Here is a 23,013-nt window from a genome sequence, read left to right as displayed (position 1 = left end):
CCCTGCTGAGATGCACACACAGGCACACACACCCATATACACAGGCACACCTATACACAGACTACCAATCTAATCACTACTCCACTCAACTCTCCACTATACATAATACACACACACTCAAACACACATATAATCCCATTCTCCTGCACCATATCATGAAACACTGATTCTACCACACATCCTGCAGTACAACACAAAGAGCTGACGGCCCTCCCCCCCCATCGTTCCTCTAAACTCTCATTGGCTGGGAGACTTGGATGCTGGCAGTGTCTCAGACCAATAAGATGTCTTCAAGGTGATGTCATGGAGGCAGCATTGATGCTGTTGCTGATGCTGTTGCCCGGCGCCTGTATCTGTGCAGCCAGACGAGTGAAACCGACCGGTCCACCATCAGCAGCAGAGAAGACGGGGACAGAGGGGGGTAAGTCTGCATCTCAAAACACACAGCTGCACACATCTGTATTTCAAACGTGTCACTTTGGGTTCTCATGGTTTATCATATAAATGAAGAATGCCTCCGTGTGTGTGTGTTTGTGTGGGAGTGTATTGGCTGGGTGTAATGGGGTGAGGGTGAGGATAGTGATGATGCAGTGTTTCCTGCTGGCAGGAAAGGGAGGAAAAACGAGAACTCGGTGTACAACAAACTGTATGGTGTGTAACTCGTGTCATTTATTATTGATCCTCCACATGTGCAGATGCAGCTTTGTGCCTGCTATTATGAAGGAGAGAAAGAGAGAGGATGAGAGAGGAAAATGAGGGGGAGTGTACAGGGTTATGTTGCAAAAATGTATGTGTGTGTGTGCGTGTGAATGCGCAGAGTGTGTGGTAGACAGAGGAGGAAGAAAGGAAGACAGAGAAAGGTACGACAAAATGAAAAAACTGCAACAAATACTTTACAAACGTTCCTGTTTGTTCTATATTTTCGGCTTGTTTTTGAACCTGTAAACTATCTTGTCTTTTGCATGAATTTCACCTTTAGCTGTGCTATGTTCCAGGCTAACTATTGTGTGTGTGTATATACTGTGTTTAGTGCAGGTATTAGGTAAGAAAAGAAGGGAAAAGAACAGATTATAAAAGTCTGTAAAACCTGTAAAAACAAACCAATGAACCAACAAACCAGTCAAAATGGTGCACAAAAATGTCAGATATACATGGATGTGATGGGCTAAATTTGACAAATGTTGATGTTCTCTTGATGCATAGAGCAAACTGCACAGGACGTTTGGTGTAAAGTTGGACTTTGTCATACCTGCTCCTCCCATAACAAATCAACTGTGCATTAACTTTCAGAAAACTCAAAACGTGAGACAAATTTTAATGAGATGAGATGTTGTCTGTTTGTGGTAATTTCTACAAAAAACATGGGCAAAAATGACAATTTTTGGGTTAACATAATTTGTGAGCTTCAGAGGTGTTGATACACAGATTTTGTTACCTTTGGACAGAGCCTGATGAGTTCCTTCCCCCAGCTTTCAGTCAAACTAATCAGTTCATGTATCTTTATGTTTTTTGTGAAAACATGACAGTGATACGTTCTTTTCTGTTCATAAAGAAAAGCTAGAGTGATCTCAGTTCTCACAACTGACTCTCTACAAGAATACAAATAAGCAAATGTTGAACTTTTGCCAGAAGATTCAGCATTTAAAGAGTAGTAAATAAGCATGAGTATGGACGGTAAGACAAATCATTCATGATGCTTTTTATCATTTTAATATGGAAACTCACGCACTAACTCCCTGCTCTTAACAACATTATATATTATTATGTAACCATAAAGGGGAGATATTACCCTCAGCAGACATGGAGGATGGTGATTTTCTGGCACACAAAATTCTATGAAGATCATAAAATAGTGTAATTAAAAAAAAATCGCTATGATATAACTGTGAGCAAACTTCAGCATGACATGACCCAAATGTTCCCTGTGTGTACCAAGCACCCTCCTCTTCACACCGAATGAAGCACTCTTACTCCTGCAGGAAGCAGTGCATTGATCCTCAACCAGGGTGGTTTCATGAGAAGCTGCTGTGTGTGTGTGTGTGTGTGTGTGTGTGTGTGTGTGCATTCCATCACAGTAGCAAACAGTACATTGCATACAACTGCATATTTCAAAGTGTCTGTAGACTACATGAATGCTGCTTGTGTTTATATGTGCACCAGTGTGTGACCTTGTGCGTGTGCGTCCCAGTGGGAAGCGTGTCAGGTGAGTGTGTATGCTGCGTTGTAATGAGATGTCTCTCTTTCTCTGTTTGATAGGTTGTCTCATTAGTACATTTCTCTTTCTCCCTGGAGCTCACATCTCCTCAGGCATTTCTCATGCGGATATGTATATATATATATATATATATATATATATAGATAGATAGATAGATAGATCAGCTACTTACAAAGTCATGTAACATTTCCAGTAGTGAGCTTTTATTTTGTCAGGTGAGTAGCAGTTTTGCACTATGGATGGGGGGGGCGGCGGGCAGTTAGCTTAGCTTAGCATAAAGACTTGAAGTCGGGACAAATAATTGCTCTTTTCAAACAAATAAGTACCAACACATCTACAATTCACCAATTTATCCATTTAATTTCATGTCTGTTCAATCTGTGCAAAAGCAAAAATGCCAATTTGAGGTTTTTTGAGGAATTACATGCTGTAACATCTTGGAAAACAACAGCTAAGATCACTTACCAAAATGCCCAATTGTTCCGTTAGTTCAGCTGCTGCAGTCTTTAGCTGTCTGGATAGCACATTTAGTCCACTGACCTTGCAGCACAATAAATTGATCATGAGTGGGAATTTGTTGTACAACAGATAAAACGAACAATAAGCCCACAAAAAGTGTAATGTTTAATTTTTGTAAATGTAGTGCATTCTAACTTTGAGATTTAGGCAGGATGATTGCCATGCAGTATTCACCAGTATATGTCCCTGTATGACTGCTGCATGTGCTGCTTAGATGATCCTCTATGGAGAACCCGATCTTAGAAGATGAAAGGGAAGCAGTTTACAGCAGGCGAGACATTTGGACATTTCTGGCAGACATGTCCCATCACAGATGTCTAATTAAATTAGGCCCACATCAGACACCACTGGCATGTCTCACCCTGTAGTGGAGATCTGTTTGACAAAGTTTAAGTCTTTGTTTAGTCCCTAATGTTCAGCCTGTTTTCGTTAAATCCTGATTATTGTTGGTGTCCACATTAAGGGAGTTAAAGTAAAACTTAATTAGTGTGTGCATTCAGCTGTGAAAAGGTCAATGAAGTGTGCAGGGCACTTCTGGATTCTCACATGATAAAATTATCCAATTAGTTGACTACATGTATTAAAGTATTCAAGAGCTTTAGTCTTTCTTGATGTGATTAATCCTGAGCAGCAATAATGCAAAAAGTTCTGGCCATCTTTTATTAACTTCATCAAGTTGCATACTTATTCTCTATAATGGTAAAAGTCGTACACATTGAACTGTGTAGAAATAGGAAAATTTACCTACCTCTAACTATAAGCATCTATTTCACAAGCTCCCTTGCATTATTATTGAATGTTTTCAACACACAGCACAAGAGTGACCAGCATACAGCAGGTGTACATCAATTCAGTGTTAGTGAGATCATCAGACAGACAGGGGACAGGCAGAGAGACAGTGACAGCAGGTGGTGGAAGGTCTGGTGAGACAGTTTGTTACTTTGCTGCCTCTTAGCGTAATTCAGTTTGATTCAATTGCTGTATGAATTCAATGATGAATTCAATTGAATTATTCTTAAAATTCACTCCCTCCCCCATCCAATAGCACTGAGTATTATTTGATGTGATTAACAGACCACAGTTAGTATCACAGAGACATATTTGCTTTAATCTCATCTCATATTGTTTAACACTGTTTAAAGGTTTCACATTTTCAGCAGGTGGTGGAACAAGCCGGTGTCAGGGTTGATGTTTCGTTTACGCCTCTTCTTTTCTTGCGTCTTCTCAAAAACTTACGGCTGCTTCTCCCACTTGTGTCACGACTGCGACTCATTGCGGCAAAACAAAAATTCCCCCTTTGCTCAACATTTGTTTTGCTTCTTGTTACTTCACCTGGGTGTTGGAGCTTCACTGTGCAGAACTGTGCATGTAAAGAGTTTGACACTAGAGATCAGTTTTCATATTCATCATCTATAGGGAGAACTTCTCACCTAAAATCTGAGTTTAAGCTGTATCTGTATGAGTGGGATTTTGTGGCACTGAGGAAGTTTGATCCTATCATAGTCTACAAAATGCATTTTGCACAAGTGTGACAGAATGACAATGATATTTTTCATCCATTTGTTTTTACTGCCTGTAAATTCAATTAGTGCATTAAAAAAACTTGAGTAGAAGGACCAGCAACAAGAAAAAAGCTCAAATATTCCAAAAAAGTTTGTCTAGCCCACAGAAGCTCCATTGGTGGGACTAAAATTGCAGTAGACAAAAAATATCCACAAATGAGACAAATGTAAATGTCCTTTTTATCATGTCCTCTACATGATTTTCCACTGCTTTTGGTGCTCCTTTAATTACATCTTATTATAGCATCACCAACCGATTATCGAATGAACCAAATTACAGTCATCAGCATTTTTTTGGAAACCAAGTTAAAATTTGTGCTAATATTGAATGGAAACTTGGCTGAAGTAATAGACATCTTTTGTTTGTTGTAGTTAAAGTAAAGTTGTAAGTATTTGCATTTTCATGAATAAAAACAAGGAGGAGATGTAAGTTTAAGATGTTTTTACAATTTAATTTAACCTTTTTGTGGAAAAAAAACATATCACAAATTTGTGTTTTTATATTCCTTAAAACAAGAAACACAAGAAATCAGTATTCCAGGTGAAAAATGATCATTGGGAAAAGTTCTGTTCTGTATTTTATTGCTTTAACACAGAGCTGTCCTCTGATTGGTTGAACTAAACCTTAGTGGGAGGTGTTTATACAAGTGCTCTGCGGCTTGTTAATTCTCTCCTTAGCCACTGCCTCTCACAGCCATTATGTGACTGTTGAAGCTGCTTCAGTCAGTCCGTCCCCTCTGTCTCTGCATGTCTCTCCCTGACAGACTGAGAAGGATCTTCAGCATCCCTGGAGAGTTACATACGCAGTTAGAAGATGACTCTGGCAGGTAAATGCAGCCACAGCAGAAAGTCACACTCCTCACAGCTCCCCTTCCCTTTACTGTATCCACTGCTTAGGATTCAGTTGACAGAATAATAACAAATAGTGCAGTTTTATTAAATAAACCATGTATCTTGTCATCACTGTGACTGTTATCATAACACAACATGAGTGACTGTTCAGTGCAGCTGAAAAGGAGAATTACATCAGCAGCCCCTGAATGCTTGTTCATCATTTAGTTTGAGTCAACGCAATGTCAAACATCACAGCACAACTGAGGGAGTGTCTGTTTGTGTGTGTGTGTGTGTCTGTGTGTGTGTCCTCAGCCTACAAGGAGAAGGTCAAAGAGCTCCCCCTGGTGTCTCTATTCTGTGCCTGCCTGAACCCACAGACTGCAGACAAACCTACATACAAGGCAGAAGGTAACAATAAACCACTCACACACACATATTAACAATTACTCAGGGTGTAATATATGCAATATTACAGCCAATAGGCATTTAACTGTAGAGACATGTAGAAGAAATGAGTCATATATGATTATGATGATGATGATGATGTGCAACAATTTAATTCCATGTATTATCGATTCGTTGTAAATAAATAAACATAAACATGGCCACAGATGCAGTGGACCTGGGCTGGTGCGTCATCAAAGATGTGGAGGTGATCGAGCTAAACAAGCGGGCATCAGGCCAGGCCTTCGAGGTTATCCTCAAGCCCCCATCGTTTGACGGCGTGCCAGACCTCAACACCTCCATGCCGCAGCGCCGTGACCCATCACTGGAAGAGATCCAGAAGAAGCTGGAGGCTGCCGAAGAGAGACGGAAAGTGAGGGGACAAGGAGTGGGGGTCGAGTTTTTGTATCAACACAACACATCCAACTGGACAGGCCCTCCCCCTAAAACTGTAACCCTAATCCTGACTATTTGTAGCTCATTCAGGCATTGTCAAACATCTGACAACACTCTTTGTGGGCAGCATGATTTATCAACTCAGGAGAAAAAGGGAGGAAATGGATAAAAGGAAAGAGGGAGGGAGCTTTGGAGCTGATGGAAAAGAAGGGAGGAAACATGAGCAGAGGGAGGGCGGGAAGATGAAAAGAGGGACATGAAAGTCCAAGGGCAATCATGCAAGGACACACTCACAATGGCTCATATTCATCAAGCAAACAGGATGGTGGAGAGGGGGAAGAAGGGAAAGGTGAGAGGAGATAAATTATATAGCTGGCAACAGAGATAGTGTCTGCAGCAGAATGGCCAAAAGACATCTGCAACAACAGATGTTTCCATCAATAATTGTTTGTTTATTACGCGCTTTAAAGGCCCTGAAAACTATCTCAGTCATCTTCTTACTGCAAGTAACAGAGTTCTACACAAAAACTATTTTCTGCTAAAGTTCTTTCACATTAGAGAGTTTTTTTCCCCTTTGCACCATTTTCACTGATTTCAAGAAGGTTATGTTATGTACTTTAATGCAATAATCAGGATTTCAAAGCATTTAAATCAAATTGTGATGACAGCTGGTGTTGGCACAGTTCATCACTCTCACTCATTGGGCAGTTAGATCAGACTGGCACATACAGCTACTTTGCAAAATGCTAGGCCCCGCCTCTTTTTGGGGGAATGGAAAACCAAAGACTCCATATCAAAAACATCAAAGCACTGTGAATTTACAATTCAGTTCCAATTTTGACAAGTTTGTTTGCATTCTTTTCCTACTAAACAAAACTTTTGTATTATGGACATACGTGAGTGACAGTGAATACTCCTGTTTCTTATCTGTCACTAATTTCAATATGAAAGCTTTGGCCATTAATATGTTTCTAGATTCTAATTTCCTATTTAAATTACACAAGCCAAGCATCTTTGAAATCTGCCATTTGTTCACTCTTTTCAGTTTGATGCTTATATAGCAAAAATTATTGGATGGAAACAGGAAATAGATGATATTTCACTCATAATTCATATTCATTGTATTGTATTTATTGCATATTCCTGTTTCCTTGCCACAAGGACATCTTCAACTAATCATGACTCATAGTAGTATTTCATATTATCTGAAAACGAGACTCTTACCCCCACGGAGAAGGCGTGGAGATGGTTCCAGTGGTGGAAAGTGGAACCTTGAAAGTTATTCAAGGACTTAACATAAGCACATAACATAAGTTTTCTGTTTTCTGCTACCTCCTACTTCCACTTCACTACATTTCAGAGGTAAATAGTCACTTCAGATACTAGTCAATTTTAAGTTAAAGATATTACACAAAAGATAATAAAAAAAACTTTTTCAAATAAAAGCACACTCATAAAGATAAAGCTAATGGTTTGCAGCAGTTTTGAGTCTTACAAAAAGCAAGATTTATCCCTTTAAACATTTCACACAGTTTCTTTTCAATAAATGTTCAACCGACCAGTACTTTTACTTAAAGATGAATTTAAAATATTAATTTTGACTGTGTTTATATTTGTTGAGGGAAATCTTTAAGATATGAAGCCATGTTACCATCATTGCTGCATACGTTGTGTGGTAATTTGGCTGTGGAGAACGTTCAGCAGTATTGTAAATTACTTACTATTTCCTGAGGCGGCGGTCATAACGACTGCATCTCATACAAATGGCACACACCCAAAAGACAAGTAAACAAAAACATAACTTTACACGTACACACACACATACACAAACCGTTTCCCCTGTGCTTTTCAGAGAAGGAGCATTGGGTTTCATAGTAATAAAGACTGTACCCTTAACCCTACACACAACCCTCTGTTAATGGTGCATGTCAGGTGTTCAGCTACAGGTGTCCTCTACTGCATATTTTACCACTTTCTACCAAGATCTCAAAGATTGTAGCTCGTTTATTATATGCAGTTTAACAGAGGTAAAGACTGCCTGTTGGTTAACCTTAAGTGCTTTCTATCTCCCTCTAGTGTCAAGAGGCTGAGCTGCTGAAGCACCTGGCAGAGAAAAGGGAGCACGAGCGTGAGGTGATCCAGAAGGCCTTCGAAGAGAACAACAACTTCATCAAGCATGCCAAGGAAAAACTTGAGCAGAAGATGGAGGCCAACAAGGAGAACCGGGAGGCCCTGCTGGCTGCCATGCTGGAGAGGCTTCAGGAGAAGGTACTGTGCAGTAGATATGATTACACAAAAGATTTATAGAGCTTTTAAGGGACTTTTAAAGGAACTCTAAAGTGTTCTTAAACCGAGGGTCTCACACTTTAAGAAAAATCCATTCTAATGCATTTAAAACTATTATAAATCCAAAGCTTTTTATAAAACCTCTTACCAGCACATCTATAAACTTCACAAATTAAAAAGTTATATCTTGTTTATCCAATCTTTTACACAATTGTCAGTTTTACAAAAAAAAAAAAAAACCCAAAAAACAAGTGACAATTTGATGTTATGCATGTTCTATTTGTCAGGCAACCAGCAGAAACTCCAGGAGGTTCCTGGTTCCAGTCAAGAAATAGTCCAGCACATAAAACAGCAAATTGTCAAAATTGACCATCTTACAGCTGCAGCTACATATTTACTGTGCGGTAGTATCGATGAATGAGGCATTTTTCCTTTAACCAGCAGTGGTTTTATAAAGAACTCAAATATTTTTTTTTTCCGAGTGCAAATGAGGCAAGCCTTCATAAACTGGGCTTGCAATTCTATTTCAACATTGTTGAAAAGTTTGATCAAAAATCATGAATATTAGATGAGGTGGAAAAGAGTATGTATCAGAGCTGTATCATCCCCCTGTTCAAATCCTTGTGAACTGTTGCTGAGCTGTAGCCTTGTTCTGCTGGCATCTCCCTTGTTAAAACTAATATATTCATGAATATTAAAGACTCTGATGTTTGCCGTATCTCTGTGTTTGTTTGGCAGGACAAACATGCAGAAGAAGTGAGGAAGAACAAGGAGATGAAGGAGGAAGCATGTCGGTAGATGAAGAAGAGAGAGAGAAAGAGTAAGATGGGGAGTTTTTCGAGTCAATTAAAAAAGTAAATCAAAACAGTGCAGAAAAGAGAAAAAAAAGAACTCAAAAGCATTCAAACTAAGAGAAATTGCAAATTTTCATATTTGATGTTTGCTCTAATGATTATGAGCAACCTGTACAAAGTTTAGCCAGCTCTTGATGTTGAAATTCAATCTTGCTCTTTTTTTCTAAAGGAAAGTGTGTGTGTGTGGGAGGGGGGGTGGCAACAACAGGAAAATTCTTAGTTTTTAAAGCAACAGTGGTTGTCGGGAAATAAAGCTGCATCAGGGCAGGACGAGGTAAAAAATTAGAATCACAGCTCTCTCATTTTTTGGAGTTTTAGTAGCCTTAACTGAGCTGTGTTGTTCCTGCTATTGGTTGCATCAGAAATTGTCACTGAATTCTACCAATTGGGCAGCAACACAGTCAACTACACCAATTCTCTCCAGCTTAACTGTTACTATGGAGTAGGGAGTTGTAATCTAAATTGTTACCTCGGAAAACATGAAAGAGGGTTTGATGTGCTTGGAAGAAAGTGGACAAAGATGTACCTTAGGGGCCCTAGTCAGGCGCGAGCAATACAAGTTAAAGCTAACAGTTGCAACCTTCTCCTCGTCTTTGATTTACAGGACCAGACAATACACATAAACAAGATTCAAACCAACAAGATTCTGCTGTTTCCAAATTAAAAATAAAAACTGGTTTCCCTGAGTCCACAGCTCTCATGCTAATTCTTCGCTGCGCCGTTTTTGGGATTGTTCGGCCTATCTGGGGACGTCTGTGTGTGCTAAACTTTCTGAATATAAAATGAAGCATCAGCCTTTTGTTTCTACAGTGCTCTGGGGGAGTAAAAGAAAAAAAGCTTGAAACAGCAGGACGCTCTGCTGTATTCTGCCATTTTCAGGCTTTGTGTGAAACTTTAATTGTAGTGTAGTTGTAGATCAGTGACATGCATTTGAGTCGCTTAGATTTAGAGCACTGATTGCACTCTTATTTCATCAAGCACAACTCAAAAGCACATATGCATACATGAAGGATGGTGAATATATACCGTATAAACAACAATAACATCACAAGGGGCAAAGTCAGTGGGTGTCAAGTTAGAATTTGGACATTTTTGAAAGGATGAGTCTTGGGAGTGTCTGTCTAAGCAGCAGTCTCCCTTTGCTTTGGCATGTGTTGCTGTGCTCTGATTGTCAGTTTCTGATTTTCAAAGGAATTTAAACCTGAAAGAATAAAAAGAAAGATGAATTTTGCTTGCGTTGTTGAGTCATACTGACTTTATTGAAATGTCTCAAATATTTGCACTGTAACAGGAGAGTCGTAATGGGGTTTGTACTTGCTGTAACTGTGTGTCACTGTATATCTTCAAGGCTGGATTGATTGTATCTATTTGGCATGGTCAGTAAAAACAGCTTGACTGAACTCACAACTTTGCTCTTGTTTTCTCACTTCTCATAAGGCATAATTTCCACTGGGGATGGTTGCTGAGGATATGTTCAGTAACTCATAAGGAGAAACACATGATGCCTCTCTTCAGCAGTAGTAATAGAAAACAAGCTATAACCTTATTTTCATGGAAACAAGCTGCCCTCCAGGCTGGACAAATAACAGCAGTCTGTGTGTGTAATGCATAGGGGCACTCTACTAAGTGCAGTACTGAACGCTAAAGAAATATTCAAATTCACTCTTATACGGTGATTTTTTTTCAGTCTTATTTGCTGGTAATTTAATTAAATTCATAAAGTTTTTCACAGTACAATTACAAATCAAAGTTTATAGTAACATAAGAACAGGACCATTATAAGACATAAAAAAATAACCATCAAACATAGAAACATAAAAACATACACACCCCTATAAAATAATATCACCATAGTATATAAGAAGCGGAAGAAGATGGATGGATGGATGGTATATAAGAATATACTGTATATTTATAATAAAATCTCTTTCATCACTCAGTTGTCCTGAGAAAATACATACATTAACATGATAATAATAACTATTATAATAATAATAATAATGTACTATACACGCATTTACTATACATTTTCCTGGGTTGAAGCTGAATTAAGCAATTTTTCACCACTAGGGGGCAGAAAAAACCACAATAGCTCTTTGATCCTATGAGTGGATCAAGATATTATTTTATTTACTTTGTGACATTGGGACTATCTGCATGCTAACAGCTTAAGCTGGTGAGCTAATGGCTAACATGTTAGCATTCCAGGAACACGCTAACATTAACTAATATTCGCATTACACAGAGTTGTTTGATCCAGTGATGACGAAAAAGCATTGCTTAATACAAGTTTAATTTAAGAAGCGGTAAAAACAAACAGTACGCTGAAAAAGATGCTAACATCAGAATTCCCCTGTGTGTTACAGCTGTGGTATGACACTGGGTCTCACACAGGTGCAGCCCACTGTGATCACCTCCGTCCCCAGTCGGAAGTCATACTTTTTCCTTGCCTTCCTCCCTTTTTTGTTATTGCGCCTTTGCCTTTGGACTCTGGTATGGGATGGGAAAATTAGTAAGAACTGAACATACACAGATGATTATAGTAGAGTAAAGGTAATTACATTAATGTAGGCTTTAGTGGGTGTGACTGGAATGGGTGAAGAAACAAGCAAAATGCAACAAAAGTTCTCCGTTCTCAAAATCCTGGTTCCTCCTGGAAACCGCCGAACCCACTGGATCTCTGCCTCATTTTTAATTAGCAGGTATATGTAAAAAATGTGGAGCTAAAAACTAATCAAATCAATCAATCAAATCAACTCAAACAACTCCGTGCCTCTGCCTCTTCCACTGAATTTAACTGCCTTTGTTTCTGTAACTGACTCACAATTGGTTTAGACTGCGTGCTCTTGTTATGTCCCACCCTAGCAGTTTGTTTCAACAGGAAATGCATCAGATGAAGAGAGATAAATGCTCTCCAAGTTACTTAACATGTTCATTATACCTTGACGCAAGGTTGTCGCGCTGCTGCTTCTACCAGAAACAAACGCAGAGGCAAAAACTGCATTGTTAGCTGCTTAAGCCTGAACTGGCTCACCTGTGCAGGACCAGGATCTGGTATTTGATAGGTTCAGCCACAAGGGCTGCATCCTCTCCTCCCCCCTGCAGGCTCAGACAGCCGGAGGTCAGGCACTGAGCATTAGAAATCCGTGCAGGCAACCTAGATGCCTCATAGGATTCTCTTGGAAAGGGAGAGAGCGGGAAAACACATTTATAATCAGAATTCCATACTATAAAAGTTTGGTGAAAATTGCTGGGTTTCGCCATCTGTGGGGGCCCTCGTGCGTCAGCGATGCCTCACCTGTACATCCAAGGTGACAGAGACATGTTGGCGATGGCTGAGACAGATCTGCCGGTGATCTGAGGTTGCAACAAGGGATTCAGAATCAGTCTCACCGTCCTGCCTTTCATTTCTCTTCCCTTTTTCGACATCACAGAGACATCCGGGCTTTTCCTGGCGCCGTGCAACAGCGTGGCCAGGCCCAGCACCAGCAGAACTCCCAACACCTAAACAGGAGAACGCCAGGCAAACCAGAGGCAAATCCAAACAAACAAACAAATAACGAGAGAGAAATAAAATGAAGAGAAATCCAAAGGAGAACAAAAGAAAATGAGTCTTTTACTTTTAGCCCTTTTTGTCTCATTTTCCGGTTCATATTTGGCTGAAAGTATAGGAAAATGATGGGGCATGTAGAACAAAAGTACAAGCAAAAGTAAACTAAAATATATTTCATGCATGTGTATACTGTATACTAGCTGTAAAAAAAAATGTTCAGCCTGGAGTATCAGCAGATCCAATATTCAGCGCTTTTCGGATTATTGAAATCATTGCCTTTGTTGCAGATAAAATAAATGAATTAAAAAAATGTATTACTTTGGCTCTGATGCAGCATGCCATCTGCAAAGTAACAAGTAAGTGACAAAAGTTATCCAATGAATGGAGTGGAGTACAAAGTACAGTATATGCCACCAAATGTAGTGGAGTGAAGGTATAAAAACACAGTATTCCAGTAAATCAAATGAAAACTGTACAGCACTTGAGCAAATGTACTTAGTTGCATTTCATCACTGTTAACGTGCATAATGGTTTGTTGGTATTATTGTTTTGTTTTTTTTAACCCTCACATTCTGAGAAAATCTTTCACGTCTTTTATTTGCCTCTTAATTGCAAGACATACAAGAAGAAATCTGTAGTGAAAAATTCAAGCGATACATGTTGCATTAACATTTAATGACATCAATAAGAGTTTAAGTTAAGACTTACCAGCTGCATGATTGTTTCGTCTCACCCTCAGACTCTGAAGTGCTGCTCTGCTGTTATGGAAAGTCTACAGCCTGACTGTGTTTATATACAGGCACACTGTGTTTGTGTGTTGGTTGGCAAGATCTGCAGTATGTTTCCGCTATGACTGACACTGATTTTAAAGATACACACGGTGGCCTGTAAACAACATAACATTTGTCTTTTTGTTGTCAGCATTTCTTTCTTTGTCCACGCCCATTTACATCTACCTTTGTACGCATAGTTCTCATTTTCTTGGATGCTGTCATTACAACAAATGACAAAATACGTTTCAAACATACAAAAAGAAGAAAAAGATGTGGAAAAACCCCTCATACACTCAAATATGAAGGACAACTGCTCATGCTGACCTTTTGTACTTTCTCTCTTGTGTTTTCTGTAAAGCATTTCATTTTTTACGTGACCTAATCAGAATCACATGGAAAAACGCAATAGGCCCCTGTGTGATAGGTCAGGTGACGCCTTCATATGCATGAGCTGTCGAAAGGTGTGAAAAGCAGGACCCATTTCAGAAAGCAGAATAACATCTTTATATTATACTGTATATTCAAGCCACAGATGACAGATCCAAAGGAGTAGACTAATCATTGTGAACTGCCTCAAATTAGTTTCTTTTATTTATCTATTTATTTATTTTAATCCGAGTCATATAAAACAAGTTCCAAGCAACACCACCATCATGCTGCCATCCCACGCTAAATGTTAACCTACATTATAGGTCGAGGAAATGCCTGACCTGAAATTCTTGGGTTCCGGTTATAAATCAGCATACTCATCGAAGACAAGCTGTGCATTATATGAGTAAGGAGCCTTCAAACTGGCATACAGCAGTAGTGGATTTAGAGTAAAGAGAAATGGGTTTACAACAAATTCAAGCAGACTAACGTCATTAAGATTGTACCATAATCTGTTCCTCACAACCTGAATAGAATAGAATCTTAATGATGTTGAGTGACCAAGATGGCTGATCGTGAATTTAGACATTTGATGACTTGAGTTATAATGAAGTGGTGTTTAAATTGTCTGCAGCTCATAACAATCACAGTAATTCACAGCAGCCTCACTGTGAAATAAAAGGTAAAATATTTCAGTTTTGCACATTGCAGCCTATGGTGCCAATAGCCATGTATAAAACATTCACATAGGATCTGCAGGTCTCTGAACTGCCATTGTGAGGCTGATTTTTCAGCCCCAGAGGGTGCCACTACAGAGTACCTCCACACTTAACAATTTTAAAGGGTCATTCCACTGATTTTACACAGGATCAATTTACTCATCACAAGGGGTAGTACAATGTCTGTGAAAACATTTGCATTAGCCTTCAGTGGTTCTGAAAAGAGCTTTATAAAGTCTAAAAAATAACTTTGATCACAACTCTCAAGGGAGGTATGCCTCTCTAACCTACATTCACTAGCCACTAAGTTGCTAACTTTGTGTGCTGAGCAGGTACAGTGGGTTTATTAAAGCTCTGAGAGCAGCTGTCTCTACACTCTGGAAGTACAGAAAGATCGGCGACTGAAAAAGAGTAAGAATGCAAGGCGTAAAGCTAAAACACTGTGCAGAAATGCTCGACAGGCTTGGAGAAGCTACAGAGTTGGATGATGATTCTCTGTGGCTTGATGCTATGAGCGACCACTTTCACATTATTTGTTATTTGATCCATGTACAATATAGTAATATTGACTTGTGCAGCTTTAAAAAGGATGTCTTCAGCTGCAGCAGGCTTAGCATTCAGCAGGAATTGGCTAAATCGTTTGAACAAGGCCTGTTTTTAGTTTTTCTGTGAATTCATCATGAATTTAGCAGAGCTACATTAGTTAATTCCCTCCTTATATATCGTGTCTACATTCTTTTGCCAAATAGCACCTCCTATGTTCTCATTTATTCCCAGTGAAATGCTCCAAAAAGCCAGTTGATTTTAGGTCTCAGTCAGCTCTACAATCTGTTAGAATAACAGTGAGCAGCCTTATTTCCCAAAGGTGAAGTTTGACTCCCTACCAAGTGAATTATACCAATAGTCAGATGCAAGATCATTTATTTATACTGCTGTGAACTGTTCTCCAGTTTATTCCACTAAGTCACTTTCACACTCTCTTTCACTGTAACAGTGGAATATGAGTTAGAACATAGTGCAGGTGTATTTTTCCCTCTTGCCCAAGTTATACAACTTCTGCGAAACTGCAAAATGAAAGGAATTTTTGCATAAAGTGGGAGTTCAGGGACAGCATTTGACAATTTTATAGATTTTTTTTTGTCCTAATTAATAGCTGTGTGACATAGCAACCGTTTGGGTCAGACAGTTTCTGATTGGCCTATTTGCCTTTTTGTCAGGAGTTGAGATGTGAAATGCAATTTGAAGCTATGTCAGCAGCAAGTTAGCTTAGCTTAGCATAAAGACTGGAAACAAGGGAAAACAATCAACCTGCCTCTGCAGTTTTATAGGTGCTGACAGAGCTAGGCCAGTTAATTTCACATTTCAGTCTTTGTGCTAAGTTAAGCTAACCAACCTAAGACAACCAGCTGCTTCCTGCATATTACATGCACTGTGTGTGTATATATACAGTATATATATATTTGCAGAGCTTACTATCAATATTCTTATCAATGCAGGAAAGGAAATGTGTATTTTTGAAAAAAAATATAGCTTTAAGACAAAGGGAAAAAACAAACTGACCTAAAATACAAGCTTCTCAATCTTCCTGAAATTTAATACAAACGCCAACAAGTGATTACAACTAATCTGCCTGCTGTTTTTTCGGTGACAGGGTAATAGTAACAGGTTTTGAATTTTGTATTTATATAAAATAGTTTCTGTTAGCATCCTAGACCTGAGCTTTGAAAGAGAAAAACCAAGATTACACTTGGTCTCGGCTGAGGTGAAAGACACGGTGAACGCACAGGCTGCGGCCTTTGATTCTATATGTGATATGAGTCAGCCGTGGGTGTAGAGCGCCGACATCGTCTTGCGCCCTGGATGATGAGTTTCTAGCTCCTCATGTGGGGTTGCTCCCTTGGTCTTATCTTCACACTGATCAGAACCATCGTTAAGTTACATCATGGGGCTCAGTGTGGGAGCAAAGAACCACATGCTCTTATCACCTTAAGTTTATCCGACTCAGGGTAAGCTTGTTCATCCGTTTACTGGGGTAAAGAAATGTGAGAAGAAAGGTGAAAACTGAGCAGTGATTTTCTTACCAGTGAAGTGGTTTAAGAACTTTGTGGGACCTGCCGCCCACACACGGCAACATCCGCATTCATTTGGGGGTTTCTAATAAAATGCTTCTTGTTAACAGTGTTAGAGAAGCGGGAAGAGGTTTAACCATTTGAGAATTGCTCTTCTAGGAAATTGAAGTTTCCCAGCAGCACCCAGCATATTTTTCCTATCAAATTATGACAAAAATACATCAGCCTGCTTAACAAATTTTAAGCATCCCTTACGTAGATAGTGTAAATATGAAGTAAAGGGTATTGAGCAACAATGCACAGCAAGATCATTAATACAGAAAAAAAAAAAAGAATGCAGACAGGTTGACGCCAACCCCAATGCAAAGGAAAGTGTACGGCAGAGTCACTTCATTTAAGAACACAAGTCATTTCCCAAACATATTTTATTTTTTTTAATACATGGCTACAGTTAATTAACAATTTCAAAACTTGTCTTCAGCTATATACAAACTCAGAAAACAGAGGTGTTGGTAAGATGATGGTGATTTATGATGGCGTAGTAATGCACGGTTGGTTTCACTGCACAGGTGTGAACATGTGAACAGGGATGTGCATCAGTCTGCTGATACACAGTAATTAGGATATTATAAAGCAACATTACCATTAATAAACCTGTGAATCAAGGATTTAGACTTACTTTCACACCAAACTCCACCATAAGAGTGAACTGTTTCAGATAATTATTGGTGCTTTATGTGTGGGAACACAGTTTACAGGTCAGGGTCCACCTCCCCCCTTTTGAGTGCAACTCTAGACTGCATTTTAAGAAAACGAAAAAGCAGAAAATGCATGAATATAAATGTGGTTTCCAATATGTACATTAGAATATAACACCACTGCTTCTGTCAGAGTCCATATCATAATTACAAAATAAACGTCCCTCAGATGAGAAAGATGATGTCATCAGCAACCATGACTTGGTTGTCATCCTGCATGCGAGCCAAAGCAGATCGCACCTCAGGCTCTGTGAAGCGATTCTGGCGCTCTTTGTTGATGTCGTCCATCAGGGTCTTCATCTTGACTGACTGAGCATGAGCAGACTGGAAGACCGCGAACAGGGACGACTTGAACTCCTTCAGCCTGGTGGAGAAAACATGGGGAGATTTGATTACATTTCACAGCCCGTTGTAGCTTCTGTCAGGAGCTTACAGACATGACGTGTTTGTCAAAACATCTCTTGAAGTCTGAAGTCTTCTCTCAGGTAAAACAGTGAGCCGAGTTCCAACCCCTGCAATCTGTTCTAATGCATAGCGCTGATCATGAAAACCACTTTGCAGCTCTGACTGGAGCTGGTCCACTCCATCACTCACCTCTCTGCTGAGAGCTCCTCGTCTTCGGCCTGTGATGTGGCATCCATGGCCTCCTCCTCCTGTCGTGGCTTGGCTGGTTTTGGGGTGCCGGCTTGAACTAAAAATGAAATAAAGAGTAATGTGAGAACTCGGATACATACAGAGCACATCTGGGGACCTCCGTGCTCTCAAAACAATAGAGGTACAGGACTGTAAAGCCCCTGGAAATGGTTTCAAACCAGAAAATGAAGTTTGTTGAAGTACCATAGACTTTTTTTTTTTTGCTCCGTTAGTACACGTCTTGCTCATGTATTCATTACTTTCAGCACAGCTGGAAGAAGCAGTTAGATTAGAGGTCCAAGAAATGGTCCGTGGGAAACAAGTTTTCAACTGTGTCTGAAATGAGTCACGAGTCGATGTGAAAGCACACTACAGTGGCATAGGAGCGTAATAAAAGCGATGCTTACTCTCTGGCACGTCCTGCTCTTCACTGAAGTCATACGGGCTGTAGGGCTCGCTGCCTTGAGAGCCACGTCGCCCCCTGCAGGACAAACAGATTAGTCTTATTAATAACTGCCAATCAACAGAAATAAAGGCATTTTTGAACATCTTTATTTTACATTTACTTTCAATTGCAGTGACTCATTACTCTGTATCGTAGGAGAAGAAAGCGTGTATGGGGGTGTGTGCACGTGTTTCAGCACCTCTTCCTTGCTGTTCTCTGTGAACGCTGAGTGGACGAGTCCTCATCCTCTTCCTCCTCCGAACCAGAGTCGCGCTCCTTTCTGGAGCGTTTCTTCTCTTTCTCCAGAACCTACATAGGAAACCAAACACCCCAGACTCATTCACATGTTTCTCCAGAAGTCTTTGCTGCTATTTTACCACAGTCTTTGGGTAGGTGGGGGGAGGGGCAGACATCATTGTTCCATTATTCAGCAAACTGACCTTTTTAAAGTAGGCAAACTGGACGAGCTCCACGGCCACCTCTGAGTCCTCCAGCTCCACAGCTTTGCTCATTCGGGCCTTGGCATGTGCTGTGGACAGACGGATCAGAGTCTCCAGCGTACGGGCCGTCACTGGAGAGGTCTGAGGAGGAGAGGGAACGAGGTCAGGTAGCCCCAACACGAGGTAGTATCAGCTGTACATCAGCAAAACGTTTCTTCCCTCTAAAACTGAGAGATACATTTCTTTTTTTCTTTCAGGAGATATCTGCTGATCTGCAGTTTGATTACACATTTTTACATGTGAACAGCTCCTCCATTTGTCCATCGACTGAAATCATTAGCAGAGGACAATGTCAAACACAAAAGAGCACAGTGATGACGCTTGGGAGGCAGGAGGTTATAAATTTAATAGAAGAAGACTCCATCAGTGCTCTCGGCTTGAAAACCTGACGGACTGTCACGAGACTACCACAGTGACCAAGCCAAGAAACCGACCGCACTTAAATAGCGCTTTTCAGTAAGAGAGCGTGGGACATTTGAACAAAGCAGAACCAGTACTCGGTCTCAAGTCTGATCGGTACAGTGCATCTGGCTGCGTGTGCTCCCGCTCACCCTGGCGATATCAGCACCCATCTGCTCCTGGCTCCTCAGCCTCGAGTACTCTTCTGCAATGTGATTGGCTGCCTCCTCTGTCAGCACCGGTGTCACAGACTTGGCAATGTGGATGTACTTCCTCATGAACTCCTTACTTAGAATCTTATCCCTGATTCAGAGGAAACATCACTTTAGCCTTTAGTTATTCCCTCAAGCGAGTCATCCTGATGTGTTTGTGCTTTTCACAGACATTAATCAAAAGTGAAAGTTTGGTGTGTTCATACTGCACGCGTACTTCTTTCTCTTGCTTCCATGCAGCAGGTTGTTGTGTTTCTCATAGATCTGCAGCTCCTCATGCTCTTCTGCGATGGCATCTGGGTCTTCTGTGGCCAGGATGTCAACTGTCCCACCCAGAGTCATGGCTGAGAAACACAAAGGAAATGCCCAATTTTAGATGCATGTAAACACACTACCTTACTGCTACACTGAACACACTTTGCAGAAGTGCTGATGTGTGGTACCTGCTCCCTCCAGCTCACGGGGGTCACGGTAGCGGTGCATCCTGAGCACGTGGTCCGAGATCTCGCGGTCCTGCTCGGGGTCCATCTGATCCAAGACGATGAACAGGAGGTCAAAACGTGACAGCAGGGAGTCCTGGAGGCCGATGTTCTCCATGGGGGTTTTATACTGGTCGTACTGCAAAGGCAGAGAGGATTAAAAATGTAGAGATGGTCTGAGAGTTGAGCACATGTATAAGGTCAGATAAGTAAGGGTGAGATTAGTAGCTCACCCTGCCGTAGACGGGGTTGGCAGCCGCCAGCACAGAGCAGCGGGCGTTGAGGCGGGCGTGGATGCCAGCCTTGGCGATGGTGACGCGGCCCTGCTCCATCACCTCGTGGATGGCCGTGCGGTCCATGTCGGACATTTTGTCAAACTCGTCGATGCACACCACGCCGCGGTCAGCCAGCACCATGGCACCCGCCTCCAGGCGACGCTCACCTTGTAATTGAGCAAAAGGTGATGAGTACAACACAAAAACTGACAGCGTTAGCTACAATTAATGCCAGAAATGTGAGACTGATGCATGGAGTTCGTGCGTGTCGTACCGGTCTCCTGGTCTGTGGTGACAGCAGCAGTCAGACCCACACCAGAGGAGCCTCGCCCAGTGGTGGGGATGGCCCTGGGCGCTGTGTGGAGTACGTAACGCAGCAACTGGGACTTTGCTACAGACGGATCACCTGGTAAAGAGGAACACATGGTGAGATACTGCACATCAATGACTTCCTACCAAACAAGCTTTCTGAATGAGTACATTTAAAAAAGAAAAAAAAGAAAAGAAAATAAAAGACTAATACCGATGAGCAGGATGTTGATGTCTCCTCTGATGCGCGATCCATTTTCCAGCACCTTCTCCACGCCGCCCAGCAACATGCAAAGGATGGCCTTCTTGATGTACTCGTGGCCATGGATACTGGGAGCTAGAGAACGAGCCAGCTGATCAAACACATCCTAAGCAAAACACAGAAAAGAAGAGAAGTGACTTTCTCTTCAAGTTAAAATGAGAACATTTTCATAAGCTTGAACATGCATCAAGACTGAAGCCTCACTTTGGACCGAGTCCGGCTGAAGTTCCTGATTTTGGCTACATCATCTGCTGAGAAGTAGGGGGACACCTCCTTGCTCATCTGCTTGATGTGGCAGGCTATCATGATGGTTCTGAGTGGGGGGAAGGATAATCAGTAATAAAGAACTAGTGTGAACTCAGCAGCACCAGTACACACTTCATCCCATCTCACCGGAACGTGCCAGATGTGAATCCTCCCTTCTTCCCAGGCAGGCAGCGGTACGTTCCGATGACCTGCACTCGGTCTCCGGGTTTGACCATGTCCACCAGGTCATTGTCCAGGATGATGTCCACGGAGCGAGGCAGCTGACCAGCGGGGGCTTTCTCTGGCATCTCCTGCACCGTGATGGTCTGATGGTCCTTGTAGATGGAGAGGCCAAACTCTGTCTCCAGAGGGTTGTTCTCCTCATCCTGTTGAGACAGATGGGGAAGAAAGAAAAAGAGGTAATGAAGTGAGGACCATCACCGTTAATAGCATCACTATCTGAAATGAAACATCTGGGCTCTTCCTGTTACCTTGGTCGGGTAGATAGCACTGGAGGGGAAGGCATCCAGGGAGGTCATGTCAGTATATTTCCTTTCCATTGTCTTCTTGGTGGCTGGGCAGTAGTGGACACTGCGCACTACTTTAGGACGCACAAGAGAACCTGAGGAAAAATGAGAAGGGGTAAATGAACAACAAGTTGATGTTGTGCATTTTGAAAGCCTGCTTACATCAAGTACAAAGCAGTCAAACAGACAAGTCATGAAAAAGGCTCCAGAGGGGGAAAATAAACTCACACTTGGTGATGATGCCCTCTACACACACCATGCTGCCCAGCAGGCGAGAGGTCAGGGTTCGTGGTGTAACGTGTTTGGAGCCAAAGCTGCCCTCCAGACCAATGTAGAACTCCTCATACTGCTTGGCATAGGTGGCGTCCACCGAGGCCACCAGGTCCTTCAGTGCCCGCTGAAATGCCAGCAGCTCCTCAAAGGCACTGTTCATCAGCCTGGCAGAGGCAAGAAAACGTTTGGGTCATGGACATAATTATGGCTTTTATTTTCTGTTGTTATACAGGGGAATGTCAAGATACAAAAACAATGAAAGTCACAATCAGTTGGTTCCACTGGTCAAGACAAGTATTGAGGACAACATGCAACAAACCACTACTTACTTCAGGTATGACCTGTTACAGCTAAGTTTAAAGTCAACCTCCTGTAGCTGTATATTTTGTCTAAAAGCAGCTGTGATTTAATCTCTTAAATGTTACACTTAGTCACATATCAGACGGTTTCCCTGCACAGACATGTTGTTCCGTCCCTTACTTTGCAGCCCGGGCCTCGTTACGTCTCCTCAGGTCGTTGATGTTGACGATGAGTCGAGCTTTATTCTCGCTGATCATGTCCCGGACTTTGCTCTGATAAATCCCCTGGTCTTGCTGCAGAAAGTGAGCAGAAGTTCGATGCCATTTTATTTAACCCCAAACAGCTGGGTAATGATTTTACGGGGCTTCAGAAAGACAGATGCATCAGCTTACGCCAGACTAAACACAGTAAGATAAACAGACCTAACTGCTGCACCAAGCCTTATATTAACATGTGCCATTTGCAAACTAATGCAATCTAACTTGCAGTCTCGATATTCTTCGTAAACGAATCAAATGAAGGGCAGTTCTTTTGTTGCGACCGCATGGTTTGTCATTTCATCCCACAACAGACTGTTTAACCTGACAAAAATCAGACTTACATCGTCGTCCAGAAAGTCCAGGTAGTCCCTCTGAGCCTCTCTCATCTCCCGGTCATCTACGACGTCAGTTGCCATTATAAACGATTATCTATCACACTTTCAAAACTTAAAATATTCTGCAGAGCTCTGTATGGCGTGCACCCTACCGCCGTCAAACCACACAACTGGAGAGTTTTCGCGCCACTGCGCGAGGGGTAGAAG

The 23,013-nt window shown here is 41.3% G+C and overlaps 3 protein-coding genes across 4 annotated transcripts; 1 reads left to right on the top strand and 2 right to left on the bottom strand.

Moving 5' to 3' along the window:
• Positions 1 to 309: 309 nt before the first annotated feature.
• stmn4 (stathmin-like 4) lies at positions 310 to 10,510 on the top strand. 2 transcript variants are annotated; one of them, XM_046373737.1, is made up of 6 exons: positions 310 to 421; positions 5,061 to 5,123; positions 5,443 to 5,538; positions 5,742 to 5,947; positions 8,047 to 8,238; positions 8,995 to 10,510. In XM_046373737.1, exons 2-6 carry the CDS (start codon positions 5,111 to 5,113, stop codon positions 9,052 to 9,054), a joined length of 567 nt encoding a protein of 188 aa, XP_046229693.1. In that variant the 5' UTR covers positions 310 to 421; positions 5,061 to 5,110; the 3' UTR covers positions 9,055 to 10,510. The 2 variants fall into 2 exon arrangements, with proteins under 2 accessions (XP_046229693.1, XP_046229691.1); XM_046373735.1 differs by lacking the exon at positions 310 to 421 and having other exon boundaries at positions 4,963 to 5,123.
• A 99-nt stretch (positions 10,511 to 10,609) lies between these two features.
• Positions 10,610 to 13,497, bottom strand: il17a/f3 (interleukin 17a/f3). The gene is made up of 4 exons (XM_046373738.1): positions 13,372 to 13,497; positions 12,409 to 12,614; positions 12,145 to 12,288; positions 10,610 to 11,600 (listed from the first exon to the last, which is right to left on the bottom strand). The coding sequence occupies exons 1-4, from the start codon at positions 13,378 to 13,380 to the stop codon at positions 11,471 to 11,473; spliced, it is 489 nt and encodes a 162-aa protein (XP_046229694.1). The 5' UTR covers positions 13,381 to 13,497; the 3' UTR covers positions 10,610 to 11,470.
• Positions 13,498 to 17,000: 3,503 nt separating this feature from the next.
• On the bottom strand, positions 17,001 to 23,013 carry mcm3 (minichromosome maintenance complex component 3). Its single transcript, XM_046373796.1, has 17 exons — positions 22,813 to 23,013; positions 22,392 to 22,504; positions 21,867 to 22,075; positions 21,603 to 21,733; positions 21,259 to 21,497; positions 21,070 to 21,178; positions 20,818 to 20,971; positions 20,569 to 20,700; positions 20,253 to 20,461; positions 19,984 to 20,158; positions 19,758 to 19,884; positions 19,481 to 19,631; positions 18,870 to 19,010; positions 18,629 to 18,738; positions 18,392 to 18,465; positions 17,946 to 18,042; positions 17,001 to 17,715 (listed from the first exon to the last, which is right to left on the bottom strand). The coding sequence occupies exons 1-17, from the start codon at positions 22,885 to 22,887 to the stop codon at positions 17,517 to 17,519; spliced, it is 2,445 nt and encodes an 814-aa protein (XP_046229752.1). The 5' UTR covers positions 22,888 to 23,013; the 3' UTR covers positions 17,001 to 17,516.

This window comes from Scatophagus argus, chromosome 19 (assembly GCF_020382885.2).
Source record: "Scatophagus argus isolate fScaArg1 chromosome 19, fScaArg1.pri, whole genome shotgun sequence".
NCBI classification, from domain to species: Eukaryota; Metazoa; Chordata; class Actinopteri; family Scatophagidae; genus Scatophagus; species Scatophagus argus.
The sequence above is the reverse complement of the archived record's forward strand: the minus strand, read 5'-3'. Positions and strand labels throughout refer to the sequence as shown.

Bases quoted from the DNA above. Each gene is read 5' to 3' on its own strand.
- mcm3 (XM_046373796.1), bottom strand. From the start codon at position 22,887: ATGGCAACTGACGTCGTAGATGACCGGGAGATGAGAGAGGCTCAGAGG. The intron at 20,701-20,817 runs GTATTAGTCTTT...CCTCTTTACCAG, and splicing joins CATCAACATCCTGCTCATCG to GTGATCCGTCTGTAGCAAAG. The intron at 18,043-18,391 runs GTAAGCATCGCT...TTTCATTTTTAG, and splicing joins AGAGCAGGACGTGCCAGAGA to TTCAAGCCGGCACCCCAAAA.
- stmn4 (XM_046373737.1), top strand. The intron at 5,539-5,741 runs GTAACAATAAAC...ACATGGCCACAG, and splicing joins ACCTACATACAAGGCAGAAG to ATGCAGTGGACCTGGGCTGG. The intron at 8,239-8,994 runs GTACTGTGCAGT...TTTGTTTGGCAG, and splicing joins TGGAGAGGCTTCAGGAGAAG to GACAAACATGCAGAAGAAGT.
- il17a/f3 (XM_046373738.1), bottom strand. The intron at 12,289-12,408 runs GTGAGGCATCGC...TCCCTTTCCAAG, and splicing joins CTGTCACCTTGGATGTACAG to AGAATCCTATGAGGCATCTA. The intron at 11,601-12,144 runs GTGAGCCAGTTC...ATCCCATACCAG, and splicing joins CAGATCCTGGTCCTGCACAG to AGTCCAAAGGCAAAGGCGCA.